This window comes from Aquila chrysaetos, chromosome 3 (assembly GCF_900496995.4).
Source record: "Aquila chrysaetos chrysaetos chromosome 3, bAquChr1.4, whole genome shotgun sequence".
NCBI lineage: Eukaryota > Metazoa > Chordata > Aves > Accipitriformes > Accipitridae > Aquila > Aquila chrysaetos.
Genome location: NC_044006.1, coordinates 10,844,552 through 10,862,868, shown reverse-complemented (window position 1 = coordinate 10,862,868; position 18,317 = coordinate 10,844,552). Strand labels below are relative to the sequence as shown.

Sequence of the window (18,317 nt, the reverse complement as noted above, 5' to 3'; positions counted from 1 at the left end):
AGTGACAAATAAGTGTCATGAGCTGGACCCTACAGTACCTGGTTTGTGAAGCCCTGTCTTTGGAGGGAGTGTTTTGTGTTATGGGCCATGATTCTGCAGCTGGAGCTGCCAGAGTGGTTTTCTGTAGTCACATGCAGCCCTGGCGCGCTTGGGGGATCTGAATAGGAAGAGGTGTAATGGAATTAAAAAGCTTGTGAATGTCAAAGAGAAATGTGGAAACTGGAAGAGATTATATGTGTACGTTTGTGTGTATGTATTTATATGTACGTATACACATACAGTTTTATTTTTCAAAAGACTGTAGGCTATAAGCTCATAGCGTTTCTTTACTAACTTAGTCTGTTATGTGTGGTACTTCATTGTCCACAGTAAAACAGCTGAGTAATTTTATTCTTTGGCAAATAAGAAGATCATTTGCAAATGTTGCTCCGTTTAGCAAACAGGTGCAATAGAGCAAAAAAAGGCATTCTGAAAATTCAGCTTTCTCACTCTGACTTACTCCAAGTGAAATACTAGTGTTGAAATTAATTTTAAAAAAAACCAGTGACTCAAAGCAATTATATAATGTATTTCCTGGATAGGCTGCCAGATTGAAAGTCTGTGGCGCGAACCCCATCATTAGCTCACTTCAAGTTTTCAAGCTACCTTTCAGACTGTGCCTTCATAACAAACAGTGAAGGTAGCAGGTCTTGTTTGTTTTTATGTGCACTGAATCCCCTTTACCTTGGACTGCTCAACCAGAAAATCCTGATGCTTCCCCTGGTCTATCTTCCTTCAATCTCTTCCCGAGTTAATTGCAGGAAGTGTAGGGGGGGATCACAGCCCAGCCCGGCCCCCCTCTTTCTTCTCACTATTGCTCTGTGTCTGCAGCGTGGGGGTGGGGAAAGAGCACCTGGAGAAGGGAGCAGTGAAGCCTTGCTGGGAGTAGGAAGAACATTTATTTATATTAAGACAGCCTGCTTTGTTTTAAATCAACAGGTCTGAGACAAGGAAGAAACAGCATGTTTAAAAAAAAATAATGGAAAAGCAGTCTAGAATAGCAGGTGATGAAGCCTGGTGAAGCAAGCCAATGCTTCTGGAAATTCAGGACTTCCAGGGAAACAAGGCATGCAATTATTTTTGCCAGTCCCAAGCACTCAAAAATCTTAAGGCAGACTTTCCTCAAAAAAAAAAAAAAAAAAAAAAAAAAAGTGAATCTGGCTCAAAAAATTCATGAGACAGGATTTTTAATCTGTTTTTTACTGTCTGGTTTATGGGTTAGAGAAAGACAGAAAACTTCCAGTGAAAGTAAAATTTCTATCAAAAAGACTTTCTCATTTAAAAAACCCAAACCAAAACAAAACAACCATGTGGGGAAGGATTTTAAAGCTGTTGGAATACTTTGGGTATTTTTAAACAATAGTGGTTTCAGAAGTGTGACAGAAATGGTCTATTTTGTTATTTTCTCAGTTATTTTTCTTAAAATTGTTTAGAATTAACACATTTAAAAAAGAAAAAGGAATTTTAAAATCTTAATGTAAACCCAAACCAGTTTTTTCTTATGTGAAGTGAATCATTTCAGATGTACACAAAATTAATATGGAAAAGGAGGGGCTGTTTTTCTTTGTGAAAAGTTTTCCATTTGACTACTAAATTAACAAACCTATTTGTGATCCAGGTCTTACTTGGGTGCTTGCGCTCTTATTTCATGTTTTGGGGTGGTTGTTTCCGAGTTGGTTTTTTTTTGTTTGTTTAAACTGAAGCACTACGTGTGTATCTGTTTTACTTTGTTAGAGTTGTAGGTTTTTTTAACATAACCTTATAACCAGCTGTTCCAGTACTGGACTGAACAGAAGATGAACGTTTTGGAAGAGCAACAGTAAGATTTTAAAAACTGGGTGACAATATGTACGCAAGGGGAGTGATGAGGGGATGCAAAGAAGCACAGCTTGAGACTATTGTCCTCTGGCCAGGGAGGGCGTGGGTGTCCCTGTATGCTCCATGTGCAGCCTCTGCCCAGCCTTCTTTGAGCCACACAGAGGCACTGCTCAGATGAGGCTTTCTCCCCAGCTCTTTCAGAAAGCGAGTGGCATCCTGCTTCAGTTGAAATGAAAGACTTTTCTTGCTGTGGGCTCGAGTTTAGCCAATATGCCCTCCAGCTCCTTCTTTGTCTCACCTATTTCTTTTTTTCTCATCTCTCGTACTTGACTCAATCTGATCAGCAGTTGCAAGAAGGCTTAGCTGTGTGCCCGTTACCTGGAGCAACCTCGTTACCACCTCAATTTTACATCTGATTTCAGTCTGATGTGCTTTGTCCCTTGTCTATCTTTTGCATAACTTTTCTCTTGTTCCTCTTGGTTTAATCCTTAGCCTGAGATATTATGTGCTGGAGAACAATGCAACTATGTACCCCCACCCCCAGGTGCTGTGCTACAAGCCATACTACTATAAGTCCTCTTACTTTTGTGTCTGGAATGGGCTGGGCAATGATAAATCCAGACAAGCACTGCTGCTTTTATTGTCTGATTACATCAGCAAAAGGCAGCTCTCAGGAATATAAACAGCCTGAGGCATGCTGCCCTGCAGGTCACCTTGAAAGGATATCTTGTCATCGAGGCTGTACAGTCAGTCTTGTACATGAGCATTTATGCCAGCTCAGGTTTAACTTTATGCCTGTTCAGGCCTTTCCTGCGTACATCTATCAGATGTACATGTGGATGAGCTAAGATTCATTATAAAAGAGAAAATAGCACTGTGGTTTTAACCTGCTGAAGCATTTTTGAGTTCTTGAAATGGAAGGAACAAAGGATCTATTATAGATGGAGATAAAATGTCCTAACAGTGCGAGGAGGAATGTACTGACAGAGGAAATGAAATTATTTTCCTCTGCTTTTGAAATGTGTGGGTAGAAGTAGCCAAAATCTTCAGTACGGGAGATTCCCTATTATTATACCACCTGGAAGGTGGCTGCAAGATAATAGCGTTTTCCCTGCTTATGAATGATTCCTTTTTTTGTGCAGGAGTGGAGTAAAATGGGGAGCATAATTTTGCAATCAGTTAGTCCTGGCAAAGCTGGCTAAGATACCGTGCTTCCCAAGGGGTTAAAACAGTAGAAGTCTTAATTCCCAATGACAGTGAGACATAGCAGGTGCTTTTGAAAATTTTACCCATGTGGAGAAAAATAACAACAGATCTTGTATTTTCTAGGAATGAAGGAACAACAAACTTTTTAGGATTGGGGGTTTTTTGTTTGTTTGTTTGTTTTCTTCAAATCAGAGATTGAGAAAGCAATCTTCACACTTTTTTTGCAATTACCTTTTAGTCACTTCTGAAATGAAGCGGGGAATCAGACTGTCTTCTTTTTTTATGATGAGTAGTACTGGAGTCATAAAGTTGCAGATTTCTACTGAGTAATCTGCACCATTTTTTGAGGAGAAAAAAGGTGAAAGCAATTGATCAAGTAATTAAAACCAGATAAAGTCATGGAAGCATGTTACTCTTACAATTAGGCTGCAATCTCTGTCTCTATTCCTCTCCTTCCCAGCAAAGCTAAAAGCGGAGGACTTGGCCTGTACCACTCCTGCCTAGGGCTCTGTGTTGGCATATGCATATGTTTAGGAAGATCTAGTGGTTTAAGCTTGTATTTGGCCTCTAGCCAGATATGAGTAAAAATTCTTGAGAAGATCATTGCATGGGGTTGTTGCATGGAGAGTCATTTCTTGATTTGCCTCTCCCCTCATGTACAAACTTTCTTTGCAATTTCTTACTCCCTTAAAGTATTTTGTCTTTCCCATTGTAGGATCTGGCAGGTTTTTCCTAAGGGTAGGAGTCCTGTCTTTGGTTTCTCACCTGCTTCATTCTGCAGGGCTCCTAACTCATCAGTTCCTCCCCTGATGGCAGATGGAGAGCTCATGCTCTTTATTTTTTCCACAACCTCGCCAGCTTCCCCCCCACACACACACTGTCTTTTACTCCGGTATGTCCTTTCTGAACTGTACCATCAACCTCCTGTTGCTCAAATACCCTCCTACAGACTGCTGTTATTACAGGGCAAATGCTCTGCTGTTCCTTGCACACATTCCCTCTGAAATCTCTTAATCACTTGGCCATTGAGTTTAACCTGGTACTACTTATTACCCAGGTGTTTTATTTACTGAAAATGCCCTGGAAGTGCTCTTTTGAACATTTGTTCCTCTTCATATACTTGTACATACTGAAGCCAGAATACTATCTTCTCACCCCAGAAATGGAGTAGAGACGAGTGAAATATGCAGACCACTAGGAACAAGTCCACTGCCTCCATAGCGGGGATGGAAATGCCCATGGTCCTGAGGTGATGCCTTTAGTGTGTTGTGGGAGGATGTTAAAAACAAGTTAGAGCAGACTGAGAGATGCTTTAAATTATGCCTGAGCAGCAGAGATCCAAGCTTTGGAAGGAGTCTCCTTCATCTCTTGCTAGTGCCTTCTGGCATTTCAGCTGTGCTGAGCAGAGCTGTGCTGTGGTTGCATCTGCCCACAATGCCATAGTGGTTTCCTGTTTCATCCTTTCAAAATATTATTCATCAAGTTATCATTATCATCAGTATCCAGAGCACCTTGCTGACTCAGTCCACACACTGGGACCTGCTTTGGCATTGCACTTACACCCGTCTTTGAGTACTTTGCTGGAGAGAGATGGGAACTCTCAGTACTTTGATCTTCAGCACACGTTTGAGTATTTTGTGTTGGGGTCTGGAATCACTGCCTTCAAGACATCATTGTAAAAGAAAATGTGATCTGTAGGTTACCCCGACACCTCGATCAAAAATTTGAAACCTTAAAATGTATAATTTGGCCTTCCTAGCTTCAGAATGACTAAAAAAGATTTTTATTTTTCTTTTTTCCTTCCTAAACATTAGTAAAGAGAAAAGTTTCTGTTCTTGGCAGAGATTTTGCAGGCCAACTTTCAGGGCAAAATATTGGGTTTTGAGTAGGAGATTCTAATGGAAAAGCTGAGCACCAAATTCACACAAGTTTCTTCTTAATTATAGAAGTCAAAAGCTCTTCCAGATGTCTGTCAGCCCAACATGCTAGATGCCGCCATCACTGGTTTTGATAAAAGCTCATATTCAGCAAACTTTATTACCGATTTACTGTACATTACTTAAGCCAGAAAATGTTTTTGGTCTAAAAAAGCAAGCAAACAAAGATCTGATATTTTCATCAGTTGCTCTCCAGCATGTCATTTACTGAGTTAAATACCATCCCAGTTCCATTATTTTACTGAAGACTTTCTGTAGATGGCCATTGTTAAAACTGGAATTTCAGAAACTCTGTGAGGAAGTACATAAGTGAGAAATGCACATTAACAAATTGGTAAATGGTGCGTGCAAAACAGGCAAAGCCACTAACAATGCAAACACATACGTGACATGCACAGCCAGACAGGCATTTCTGTGAAAAGTTACCTGTTTGTACATGCAACTAATACATACTCTAAAGAAAAATGGAAGCTGAAAAAAAAGCAGGAAAATGTTATAGAACAAATACAGGGAAGTGAGATGTGACTTTGTGAATACGAAAGTGGACAGATCAAAACCAGTAGAAAAATCATCAGTCAGAGAGTAGCTAATGAAATCTCTGAACAATGATGTAATTAAATGCATTAATCATCATAAAAGATCATTTCCCTTTAAACATCTGTTCCCATTCATTTGGCAACAGTCTGGGCAGTGTCATGAATGATGGGGTTTTGGATTATGCTGAAGGGCATGTGTTATCTGAGAAACAATGTAGAACATCCCCAGCTTGACAGGATCTGGGACAGCAGTGCTTTTCCTCAATTCAGGTATAGCATCAAGCAAATAAGGGGAAAAAAATCGGATGTTGCTTACAGTGGAAAGGAAAACCTGGTATAAAACTGAACCCTGCTTTCTCAGCCACGCAAACAAAATTTAATTGGGTGCCAATGGATCCAAATAAAGTAATTCCTCTGGGAAAAGAGCCCCTGCCCAGCTTGCTGCTTTTAAGAGAGCCTTAGGAGCCATAGTTGCTTGTAGGAGAGACTTGGTTCCTCCCCACTGAGAAGTAAGCACCACAAAAATCTTCCTGATCCCTTTCTCTGTGGCAGCCTGGCTGTGCTAGCGAAAAAGTGAGATAGCCGTTTCAGGAGAAGAATCTGTTTTTCCTCTGGCATAAGCAAAGTGTGCAGAAGGGCCATGACCATCCCTTACTGTCTGATGGTCTGTGGCTGCGAGGCATCTGCCTGCCTCCCCCATGCCTGAGACTGCCTGTGAAGAAGCTGCACATATGCTTCAGTAAAAGCCTGTGTCTGCAGGTACCAGTTTGGAGCATAGCTTCCTTGAGTGCTATTAGGACTAAGTACAGTTTCTCATGGGCTGTGTTTTGTTTAGGGTTAGGTCAGGAGTCCTGGATTGCCATTTTGGCTCTGGCATTAGACTGAGTCACTTAGGGAGGAATTTTTACAGCTAGGGACTATTTTTTGTATCCTTGTACAAATCTGACTCCTTGTTGCATTTCCATGTAGTTGGTAGCATGGACACTGGTTGTGGGCACAAATGGTGGCCCCTGTGCACCTGCATTTTTACTTCTGTCTTGCTGTGCTTTAGTGTCTGTGTCTGAGGCAGGGAAGGGGAGGCAGTTGTGCTCGTCTTACAGAGACACATCTGAAGGTGGAGCCCTTTGAGGCCCACTAGCAACAAAGATCCTCCAGCTGCAAAGCAACACTGATTCTTATGCTAGTCTTGTTTTCTTAACAAATCTATAACACACAGCAGTGAGGGAGCATGGATGTCGCAAGTGTTGGATTCAGAGTACTGTATTTCTACCCCATTGGTCATTCACTGCTGACTTAAGGTTTCCTTCATGGCACATAATCAGGAAGCCTGCACCAACCTCTGGACTTTGAGGTGAAAATGCATATGCCCCCATGGATTTCCAGGGGAGGCAGACAAGAGGAGCCCAGATCCCATTTGGAGAAAGGAGGACTAGGGCTGTGGGCATTGTACATGGTTATGCCTCTTCATACCCATTTTTGGCAGTTCTGCAAATTCACAGAGGATGGATGCTTGTTTTGCTTGGGCAGAGTGCCTTCCCAGCTGTTAGGTGGGGAAAGTGAAAATGAGCTCAGCTTTGGTCTTTGCTGTTCAGTTACAGGTAAAATACTTCATCTGGTTTGTGCCTGTTCATAACAATGCTCAGCCTTCCTCACGGGGACTTGCAGGCTTTGTAAAAGTGATTGGAGAGGTTCAGGTAGAAAGTATGTGGTTTATTGTTCTCTGTTTCTCAAAGCTGGTAAAGTCATACAGTGGTATTCAAACAGAAAATCAAAACAAACCTCTTTGCTTCTCCCAGAAGTACATAGATTAGTATTGCAGAAGCCCAGTGTCAAGATTTCAGGATTATGTGCTGTTGTCTTGAACTTCGTGATGTTTTAGGTGTGCTATGGATTGCTACCGGCCTGTTGCAGCCGTGCCATCTGCTACCTTTATAGTCCAGCTCACATAGGTCCCAGCCTGAGAGCAGGGGTGTGCCAGGTGCCTTTGCAGGTAGCGTGTTCAGTGCTAAGTGGAAAGGGGAGCCCATGCAGGCTGCAGCCAGGTGCCTTGGATCCACTCACCACCATATGCCCTCTATCCTATCTGCTCTTGCTGGGGCCCTGCTCTGTCCGAGAGCACAGTTACGCTTTTCCCTAATAGCCCTAATTCCCCCCAGCAGCCTCTGGGAGACTGAAATAAGGATGTACTCTTATGTGGCTGCAGGAAACAAAGAAGGGCATAGCATCTTTGAGTCCTCTTTTCAACATTTGTTCTGGACTTGAACCAAAAGCTGCAAAATACATTGGTGTAGTGTTAGAAAATTCAAATAGGTTTCCATGGCATTGTGTGTATTTTAAAAAAATAAATACAATTAATTGACAAATTTAGCTTCAGATATTCGTTGTCCAGTGGGTTCTTCACAGTTCCAGCTGCATGCATTGGTTGCATGAGGGCAGAACATCATGGGGGTAAAGCTGTCCAAGAAACCTGCCTTGCATAAAAGACATTGTGCAAATATGTAATGTAACACAGTTTCCTTACTATACTTACCCCATTGTCTTTACCCAAACTTGCAAACATAGGTACTCAAATCTATATACTTAATGCCATATTTTGTACCCATCCAAAACATCCAATACTCCCACAGGAAGCAAGCAGCTCTTTTTCAAGCAAGTGTCTTTGGAGCCTGCTTCTGAAAAGGTGTATAGCTGGAGCTAGACATGTATATTGAAAATGGTGGTATTTAGATGAATAGACCTATTCATGTTGTGCATAGGGTCTGAAATAATGATTTAGTCACTCTCTTTTCCAAACTGTGTAATGCAGAGTTTGTAAGTTTTCATTATAGTGTAGGTCATGTGCGCACACACACACAATTACTTTTTTCTTTGGAGATCCAAGTCCTATATATTGTTCATTTGAAATATTTGGTTAAATCAGATGAGGTTGTTTAGGTGAAAGGGACTGTCCTTGTATCACTGCCACCTAATGGTCAGGACATTGTAGTTAGGTGCCTGGTTTAGGTGTCCCCTGGAAAACTGATCCTATCACCAGTACTAACCTTATTATCTTGTAAGACTAGATAATGCTGTTAACTGCCCTCAACTTCATTTTCAGCCCTTAGTAGTCTGTTCTGGAGCCTCACTGGACACTGATGTGTACATTCCAGCTCTGATGGCATATGAGAGATCAGGAAATTTAGTTTTCGTATGGCAAAATCAGGGAAGAAAGGGAAGGCATTAATCAGATGGGTGTAATCTCCAAGGGAGCAAGTACTGCATTTTAATTCAGCATTTCCCTTTGATGAAAACTTTAGTGAATGTTATTATGTGGAATTTATATGAAGCCTGGGTTTAGGTAATCAGCTTTAATATTTATACTCTTAGGGAAAAAAAATTGAATCATTAGTAAGCATGCATAATTAATGAATAAATTATATTTTTCCTTTGTTTTCCTTCAGGTATAAGGAAATGCTAGATCTAGTGATATCACCCAGCCTGACTGTAAATAGAGAGTGCCCTGACAGACTGAAGCTTAACCTTTCTAACATTTATGCCACGGCTCCAGATGACATAGAAGGTAGGCTGCCTCTTTTGCTTACTGTTTACTGGCTTTAACATAATGTGTGTGTGTATGTGTATATATATATATATATATATATATGTAACCAAAGAGAACTGGCCACTTGCAAGGCCTCTGCTTCTGACAATTAGTTCTACAGTATAATGAGCAACTGAGATTTTGGAGTTTTTTTTGTAGACACTCCAGTTGTGGCTGAATCCTTTAGTTCAACAATGTTTTGAATGCAAATGGAATTGAAATGTTTTATATGTAGATATATGTCTGTGTATAGTAGGTGCATACATATGCACACATGCATGTATATGTTTGCTCCACTGGCATAACTGCAGTTATAAAACATATTTTGCGTAGAGCTGGTAGTTTCTGTTTGGACCCCACTAGAGCCTCAGTGGTGGTGTGAACATGAGCCTTGGGCTTCGGTGGCTGTGCTGCTGCTGTTGGAGTGGGGAGTGTGGGGGCTCCCAGGCCCAACAACATATCATGCAGCCAGAAAACATTTTGCCAAAGCAGCTCTGTGCCCCAGTTTGCATTGCTCTGAGATCATTGCTATCGTCTCCAAATGGTTAGCCCTGCTGGCCTCTGGTCTGAAGTTTCACATTTGGCAGGTACCAAGGACAAATTCTTTCAGTGGTTGAGGCTCTGATGGAAATTTATCTGCTCTTCTCTTCCTCCTTCCCCCCTCATCATACTCTTCAAGTGAAGGAAACAGAAGAATGTTAAATCTGCTAAAAAAATTATTGGCAAGTGATGCAGCTGAACTAGTTCTTGCTAGTACAATCCCAGCTATTGTTTGCTGCGGTCAGGATCTGTCAGCCTTCCTGTTAAGAGGGGAGTTAGGAAAAGGCATTGGCTATTATGTTTTAGTAGTGTGTTTAACCCTTCATTTATAAGCTCTTAGAAGCCAAGGAGATGTTTTGCTTGCATGTTTGCTAAGGCATTAGAAATTGCGTGATTAAATCACATACATCATGACTGCCTATTTACAAGAGCAGTCAAAGGAATAACAATCTAAAGGAAACATCCTTTTAAATGTATGTGTTTGCAGAAAAGATTAGAGCTAGAAATGATTTTTTAAAAAAACATTTTGTAAACTTCTTGGTGCAGGAAGTATTTGTTATATGGGATATAAATAAGAGCCAACATAGCAGTTGTACTGTCGGACACCAGTTTGCTAGTGACAGCTCATGTTGATGTGTTTCTTATAGAAATACTAGGGTTATTTTTCTACAGAATGATCCCCTATGCTACCAAGATTATGCTCTTTCTCTTGAAAATACTTCTTGTTAATTTGAAGAACAGGAAAATACTTGTGTGTTTATCAAGTCTCAGACTGCCAGAGTTTTTAATGCAATAAATGCACCAAATGTATGCTCTGTATTACACATAGAGCTTTAATTTTAGCAAGTCTAGTTGCAATGCTTACTTCAGTAAATGTCCACGTAGATGTCTGGCTCATGGGTGCTTATCATGAGATGTGCACTTGAAAATTATACTGATATAATTGCACATTTTGCGTGTAGTCCTACACTTTTGGGTAGAAACACGTGTAGGTATAACTTGCCTTTTTTTGGCAATGACAGTGGCATATTGCATATTCACACACAGTAAACTCCCACTTGGCATTCTTGGCAAATGTATTTACTCTGTACTTACCTCTTTCAAAAATAAAAAATTTGAAGATGTAATATTTTTCAAATAGAAAAGAAATTAAGCTTATGCTCAAACTGTCTGTTTTGCTGTTTTTCAAATGTAAAGGCATTATGAATTAAATGAATTAAAACTAAAAAAAATGTATTTCTTCAATGCAATTCTGTTTGGTAATGAGGAACAGTGTGACAGAAATGGTATATTTTTTGTTTTCACAATCTAAAAATCTAATTTTCTAAACTGTTTTCTTTCAGGTAAGTCAAAGCAAATTTTTCATAGTGAGTTTGAAGGTGAGTCAGGTAAGCCCAGCTTCGGATTTAAAAACAATCTTTATATCTGTATGTGTAAATTAATATGTACATTTGTATAACACTATCCTTTGTCAATATTTAAATTTTTAATTTTTATTTTTTTAAACTAAACCTCTCTGCCTGTTGCTTGGGAAATAGGTTACTGCTACCCACATTTTATAGGTAGAGGAACTAAGGTAGGGTTGCTGGTGGGTTTTACTTTTCTAAGGTGTTTTGGGGTTGTAAGAGCGTGAAGAAGGAGTCCTTATGGTTTTGTTTCTGTCAGCGATTAGAGTGATTCTGTTGGCAATTAGGGCTGTATAGGTTTCACAGTCCCTCCCCGGCACACTCTCCTCCTGCCTGAGCCGTCCTTTGCAAACTGATCAGTGCACAGAGCAGCTAGTGTCTGCAGGGGACCCTGGAAGAGGACCAAGGGGGTCGTAGCTGTGATATTTGCCTTCTGCAGTGTTTTGGGGATATACTCAGCCAGAGGGAAAGCTCTGGCAGAACTGGGGGAAAACTTAGGAGAGGTGGGATCAAAAAGGGCATAAGCCTTAAATTTGCTGTGGAGGAGGGTGCAATGAGAGGGATATGGCACAGGAAAGCACTTTGGAGGACAAAGAGCGAAGAGTGGGTGATGAAAGTGTGTTTGATCACAGTGGCTCTATTTGGGTGAGTTTGTTCTGTTTCTTCTTCATACCCAGAGACGAGAGGAAGGGGGTGGAACAGGTGTTCAGCATGATGCTAAGAAAGATATTAGAGTCCAGTGCATAGGCTTGTGGACAGATGGCTCTTGGGATCTGTTGCTGCACAGATAGATGTACCCAAGATGGGTTTTTCTCTTAATAATAAGCAGCAGTGTCGATGCAGTCGTGGCCAGCTTGCTCTGAAACCTGTTCCTCCCAATCATCAGTGCCTTTGTTACCAGAGCCACCTTCCCTAAAGCAACAATGCTGCAGTGGCACTGCTCTGATATTGCACATGGAACAGTTGGGACACTCTTAAAGGTAAGTATGGGGCAAGAAAGCGGTCACAGTCAGCTTGCAGGCACTTGGCTGGGTGGCAGGTTTCTGGGGAGAGAGCCGAGAGGCTCGGGAACATTACTAAAAAAAGGCTGTTTGCTCTCAGATTCAGAAAAGAGTTCAGTAAACACCTAAGAACAGACACCTTTATTTTCACATTTTTTAAATCTATTCTAACCTCATGTGTAGTTCCTATTAAACAATTGCAATTATCCTGGAGAAGAGAGAAAGGAGTACATGGATATTATTATTTTTATTTATTTATTTTGAATAAAGTTATCTCTCAAGATTTCCAAGTTTGTGAAAAAAGGGCCTCCTTTTTGAAGAAAGTGTGTGGTTTAGATGTTTCCATCTTTTAATCGAATGTTTTTATTTCCTAGGAAATTCAGCTCAGTCTTTTTAGGCTTAGTATTACATTTCCTAGGAATTTTAGAATTTCATTATTATTATTTTTATATACAGCAAACGTTATAAAAATTAACATTCTAAAAAAAAGAATCATACCTAGTAATTAATATTTTTAGTTAGAACTCGTGCACCTCCATGGGGGTTTTTCCATAAACAAGTGAACAAAGATACAAATGCATTTTTTAATGAAATTTATTTTAAAAAGTTATCAGATTAAATGGCTGTGGTTTTTAAAAATACTTTGGTGTAATCTCCATGTTATAATGTAAAATGATAAAGCCATGTAAAACGTTGTGAAAAAGGGTTGTGTAGGAAGGAACAATTTCAAACAAGAGTTAAATCAGGAAGAATGAACATTTCATATGTGAGCATGTCAGATCTTTTTGGACATTCTCTCCATGTTTATGGCATAACAAGTTACTCAAACCCATAGGACTATCTGCATATATTTAGACCTTATATGTACTTGCATAATTCATTAAATAAAACATGGTTTAAATGTTTAATTCACCAACTTACAAACGGCTGGATAAATGAAGTGGTGCTGTTTTGGACAACTTCATACTGAAGATAATCTGTCTACAGCATTGCGGGTACATCCCTGTTGACGCATGGGACAGCACTGCAGATGTGTCCTGCCTGGCGGTAGCAATGTGCAGGCATCAGGGACACTGTAGGAATCTCCCTTTCCACCCAGCATGTGCACCTGCAGTTGAGATCATATTCTGCGTGAGATTGGGTGATATTTCCTCTCCCCTGTAGCAAATTACACTACAGATGCCAGCAGCCAGTGTGGAGGGTGGTGGTGCTGCCATTAGCGGACAACGTGATGTTCTCCCTGCATGGAGAAGCTGCGTGCAATTAGTCTGGTGTCTTCATTGATGCAGCAAGCAGATAGAGAGGCTGAATCTGTTGTGCTTAATGTCATTATTGATGATTGTGAGGGTGTTTTGGCATTTATAGTACTGTAATAACATCTAACAGCTCCAGCCAGGAACTGAGAAGCAAAATTTGGATGGCCTTATGGAGGCAACCTGCATAATATTAATGGTGGCATTTAGGTATGATGTTTTCAGTACAACTTGCAGGCAACTTGCAGGTTTTTGGATTTTTTGAAATTTAATTAATTAAACCTAAATCTTATCTCTAAATAAAGATGGTGGCACGCATTTCTTTGGTAGTGATGCAGGACACAACTGTTTGGTACATTGGAAGGCATCCTGCACGTAACCTGAGTGATACATTTTCTACTGGTTTAATAGTTTGGTTGCTGGCAGGTCAATAAGGTAGGTTATAGTTAAAAAATTCAATAGTAAGGGGATTTACAATGTTGTATTTTTAATATTTATTTTGATTTGATATATTTTAATGAACATTAAAGAAAGTGAGTCATGGTCTAGGAGAGTACCAAAAAAAGCAAAAGGGCAAAAAGTGCAGTGAGCTTAAATCACTTCAGTAATCATAGTAGTTGCTTTTATAGCCTTTAGCATATGAGTCATCCCACCAGAGCCCAGCTTCATGATTGATATCAGTCCCATGAGAAGAAGAAACTGGTAGCTCAATCAATCAGTATCACCCTCAGTTAAAAACTAAATCTATATTTGTTGTTAAGTGGAGAATAACTTTCTTACCTACTTCAGTTTGTGGAGAATGGCTAAGAACAAAGTCTTCTAATTCCTGTATATTTTTCTCAACCCAGCAGCGGTAAAAACAGTGGTATCAGCTTGGCCATAGAACAGAACGTGATGAAAATCTAAGATACTTCAATTTTGTTTTCCAGGCAGCAGCAAAGCAGCACCACAGTGTCCTCTCCATCTGTACTCCAGAAAGTGAGTGCTCGTGCCAAGTGCTGTAATTTAAAAAACTGTGTTTTGCTGAACAGCCATTTTGTGCAGTCTTCTGTCACCTTAAAAAGCATTCGCCTTAAGCCCATCCACCTGTTCCCCTGCACATCTCTGGCCCAATGAAGTAACTGGTTCTTAATCTTGTTAGATATGGAGTGAAAGAAGGTTTGAGGTACTGTGCATTGTGCTTTCATACCCATGGATAAACCAAACCTATCAGTTCGAATACTGTTGTGTTTATGAGTGACCACAGAGGAATATGTTGAAATGTCAGAGGTTTCCCATGACACTCGCTTCTTTGGTAAACTCAAAATGAAACATGAAAAAATCAGAGTGTTGATTTTATTTTATTTTTTTAACTTGTGCATATTTTGCACAGTTTAAAGTTCCCATGCATTTAGGTAGCTTAATCTAATAGCTCATATCAGGAGCTGTATACTGAAACAAACTTTTGTCCCAGTCTAGTCAGTTCTGAGTTCCCAAAATATTCACCATCATACTTTGTTATTTTATCAAAATGTGTAGAAGTGTTCTACATGTGCTCTAGAAGATCAGGTACAGTAACTATTGCCTTAGACCTTCTGTTTTCTTGTTCTGAATAGACATTATCCCCATATAGTGACAATCCCATCTTTCCCAACAATGGCAACATACGGACAGACTCAGTACAGCACGGGAATCCAGCAGGCTGCTGCATACACTGCCTATCCTCCTCCGGGGCAGCCCTATGGCATACCCTCCTACAGTGAGTACTCTGATGTCATGTTACCTTTGAGGACATTGTCCTCTTGCTCGTAGAAAAATATATTTGAAGTCTTACATTTTAGAATGAAAGGTTATTTCTGTCTTGGCAATGTTCTCTTCTTAGGCTTAGAGGAAAATCTGACTTGGTTAAAAATGTTAGGATTACTTTGAACTATCTATCAGCTCTTGATATCCTGGGTTATGATCTTACAAACTAGGTAAGTTTGGAGCCAGTCAGTAGTAGGATATGAGACAGCATGAGAAACTCAGGTTCAGTAGGATGTGCCACTTAGGAGTAGTAGCTGATGAGTGTTCCTATGACTCGCTGCCAAGACAAAATCTCTTGCTGTAAATATGATATTTGGGTAAACTACACTTTGCCTTCCTTGATTCTTTTTGGAGTTTCAATGATACAAGCTACTTTAAGAAAAACCTTTTGTATATTATTACAGAAGAACCAAGATACAGAGCAGAATAAAGCATGGGTGAAATGATACAGACTACTTTGGTTCTGGAAGATGGTTTGTATTTAAATGGACAGTTGTTAGCTGTAGGTGCTAACCTACAGTTTTCCAACCCCAGTCAGTTTTGTTCCCTGCTTTCCTGCACAGCCTTGCCAGCAGCTGTGGGGAGATGGTGCTAGGCAGGAGCAGCTGGGAGATTCAGGCAGCACACTAATTAAACCAGCACTCCTGACAGAGGAATGCCTGGTAAACCAAGTGTTAAGAGTGTCCTCAAGCTCTGCATGGAAATACTGAGCTCTTGAGGGAGCTGGGAAGTTCTTTCCACTCCTAAAGACCAAAGAGATATTGCTCTTGCCTAGGTACAGCTCTTTAACAGAAAGCTTTGGGCTCCTTATTCCCAGCTGATTCTGTGAGTGCTGAGCCTTGCAGCATTAAAAGGGGTTCATGGTTCTGTTTCCGCTCCTGTTTTCTCTTGTGCTTTTAAACACCTTTGTTTGCTTGGCAAATACAGTATCTCTTCCCAACAAGAAGCTTTTATACAGCTATTGACAAGGCTTTTACTGAAGGGAAATTCCGTGCAATGGTCTGGAAGGCCAGGGAAGTGGGCTTGGCAGAGCCAAAGCTCTACGAGGATGATGAGAGGAATGTTTTGAGACCCTTTCCTGAAGCTACTTGTGTGTTTGCATCAGCTGGCTGATTTCCAAGGCAAACTGAACAGTTGTCCTGTTAGAGCAGGTGAAAGTAGAGCCATTTGCTACTGCCTAGAGTCTTTAGGGCATACATGTGTCAGGCCCATATGCTGCTTATAAATCCTGCGGATGACCTCTTAGCATCCTTGAGTAGTGATTTCCCTCCCCCAGCCCACATACCCGCTCTAAGATACTCAGCACAGCATATGAAAAGCTCCACCTGGCTGACAACCAAGAACAATGAAGCAGTATTGTTTTTAGGCACAAAAATAAAACTCGGCCAGTTTCTAGACAAAACAGAACATTGTGTGGAAATTAATTTGGTGCTAAGTTATTTCGCTGTCTGACAACAATTTTGAGACTTCCAAAAAGGCCCATTCGCTGAAGATTAATTGTAGCTGGGGTAGGTTGAATGCTCACATGCAGAGTGCTGATGTAATTGAAAAGCATGAGATGTTATGAAAAGCGGCTTCTCTGCACACACTTGCAAATACCTTCACTTCCCCAGCAGAAATGGAGCCGGACGCTTGCACCAACACATGTTCATTCACTGTCCAAATAAACTTCCTGCGTTTCACAATGCAGCATTGTCATCTTGTTGCTAACTTGTACTCAAATTGCATTGCAGCTATTCTCACCTAAAGCTAAAAGAAGTGATTTTTATTAGAGAAAACATTATCTGGGAGAACTTATTCCCAACCTGAGCAAATGCACACTTGTTGCTTTTAAGAGTCATTAAGCCAGAAAACAGTGTGTTTGGTGAAAGGCACGTGAATTCAACCTGTCTTTTGGCAAGTTTGCTTACAAGTGCTAAAAGATGACAACAGCCTGGGAAGTGTGTAAATCCAAGTCCAGAACATCAACAGGGTCTTTGTTTAGTCCCAGCACTCAGCATGTGTCCAATGGCCATTTTTTGTTTTGTGCAAATAGGCATGCAAAGGAGGGGAAGGATCACGCCCAAAGGCTTCATAATAAGACGCACCTTTCAGCTGTTTGTTTTAATAATACAGCTGTATGATCTCGGCAGCATCTCAGAATAAAATATCAACCCCTTTCACTACCAGCAAAGGTTTCATCTTGCAATGTTTAATTCAGCTATTGCTTTTCCCCCTGTAAATTGTCAGTTTAATTGACTGATTTTAGTAATGAAAAGATTTTTGTGGCTTCAGGGCTTACCTGTTGTTCCTGAACTGTATGTTATATCTAACTGAATAGATGATAACCCTCCTGTATGACTTGCCAATAAATATTTTGCTACCAAAGCTGAAAATATAATGCAAGTAAAAGATAACTCTGTTGAGAACAGAAGCCTTGAGGTTATTTCGCTGAAGGTCCTGTTGCTTTGTTAATCATTGCTTGCATCTGATAACTGTTCAGAAAGTTCATGAGCCAATGAGTTTGTTGAATTCTAGACCAAAACTATTTGTTCAGAAATTGTTTTGAAAACAGTATTAGTCATTGTTGTTTATCCACCTTAGCAAAAGTTCATTCAGGTATGGATACAGGATGTAGCTGACTCAAGTATTATTTATGATGAATTTACTTGACTCTATTATTGGTTATTAGACCTGGTTGGGTAATGCAAATAATTTAAAAAAAACCCAAAACCATAGGGAAAAAAGAGTTTATTGGGTTAAAATCTACCTGAAAAATTGTTAATTCCTAAACTTGTTTTTTTTTTATACCTTCATATGACAAACACTCATGTTCTGCTCTTGGTTCCTTCTATATTCCCCAAAGGCATTAAAACAGAGGAAAGCCTGAGCCATTCCCCAGGACAGAGTGGGTTTCTTAGCTATGGATCCAGCTTCAGTACCCCAGCTGCTGGACAAGCACCGTACACGTACCAGATGCATGGTGAGTACAGCTTGGTGCCTTGCAGGATGTGCTGTGAGAAGTCAGAATCCTATACCTCCATATTAGAACAATTCTTCTTTTGCAATTACAATGAAAAGCTTAGGTATAGGCAGTCAGGATAGGGAAAGAGGTAAGTCTTCGTAGATCTGTTTTGCTCATCAAGGCATTAATTTCTGGCTGAGGTACTAGATTTAGCACTAGTATACCCTAGCAAAGCTTCACGTATGATCAATATAAGTTTTGCCTTTCTGCAG

The 18,317-nt window shown here is 40.3% G+C and overlaps 1 protein-coding gene across 14 annotated transcripts in view; it reads left to right on the top strand.

Annotated features, from left to right (window-relative positions):
- EYA2 (EYA transcriptional coactivator and phosphatase 2) overlaps positions 1-18,317 on the top strand; it is a 105,476-nt gene that overhangs the window by 35,265 nt on the left and 51,894 nt on the right. For 9 of the 14 annotated variants that reach the window (XM_030010093.1, XM_030010092.1, XM_030010095.1 and 6 more), the window contains 4 exons: positions 8,977-9,098; positions 14,246-14,294; positions 14,912-15,054; positions 17,947-18,063. In XM_030010093.1, the coding sequence (XP_029865953.1) occupies positions 8,987-9,098; positions 14,246-14,294; positions 14,912-15,054; positions 17,947-18,063 (421 nt within the window). In that variant the 5' untranslated portion in view covers positions 8,977-8,986. Of the gene's footprint in view, positions 1-8,976; positions 9,099-14,223; positions 14,295-14,911; positions 15,055-17,946; positions 18,064-18,317 lie in introns of those variants that run through there. The other 5 variants (XM_030010088.2, XM_030010101.1, XM_030010102.1 and 2 more) reach the window with 5 other exon arrangements.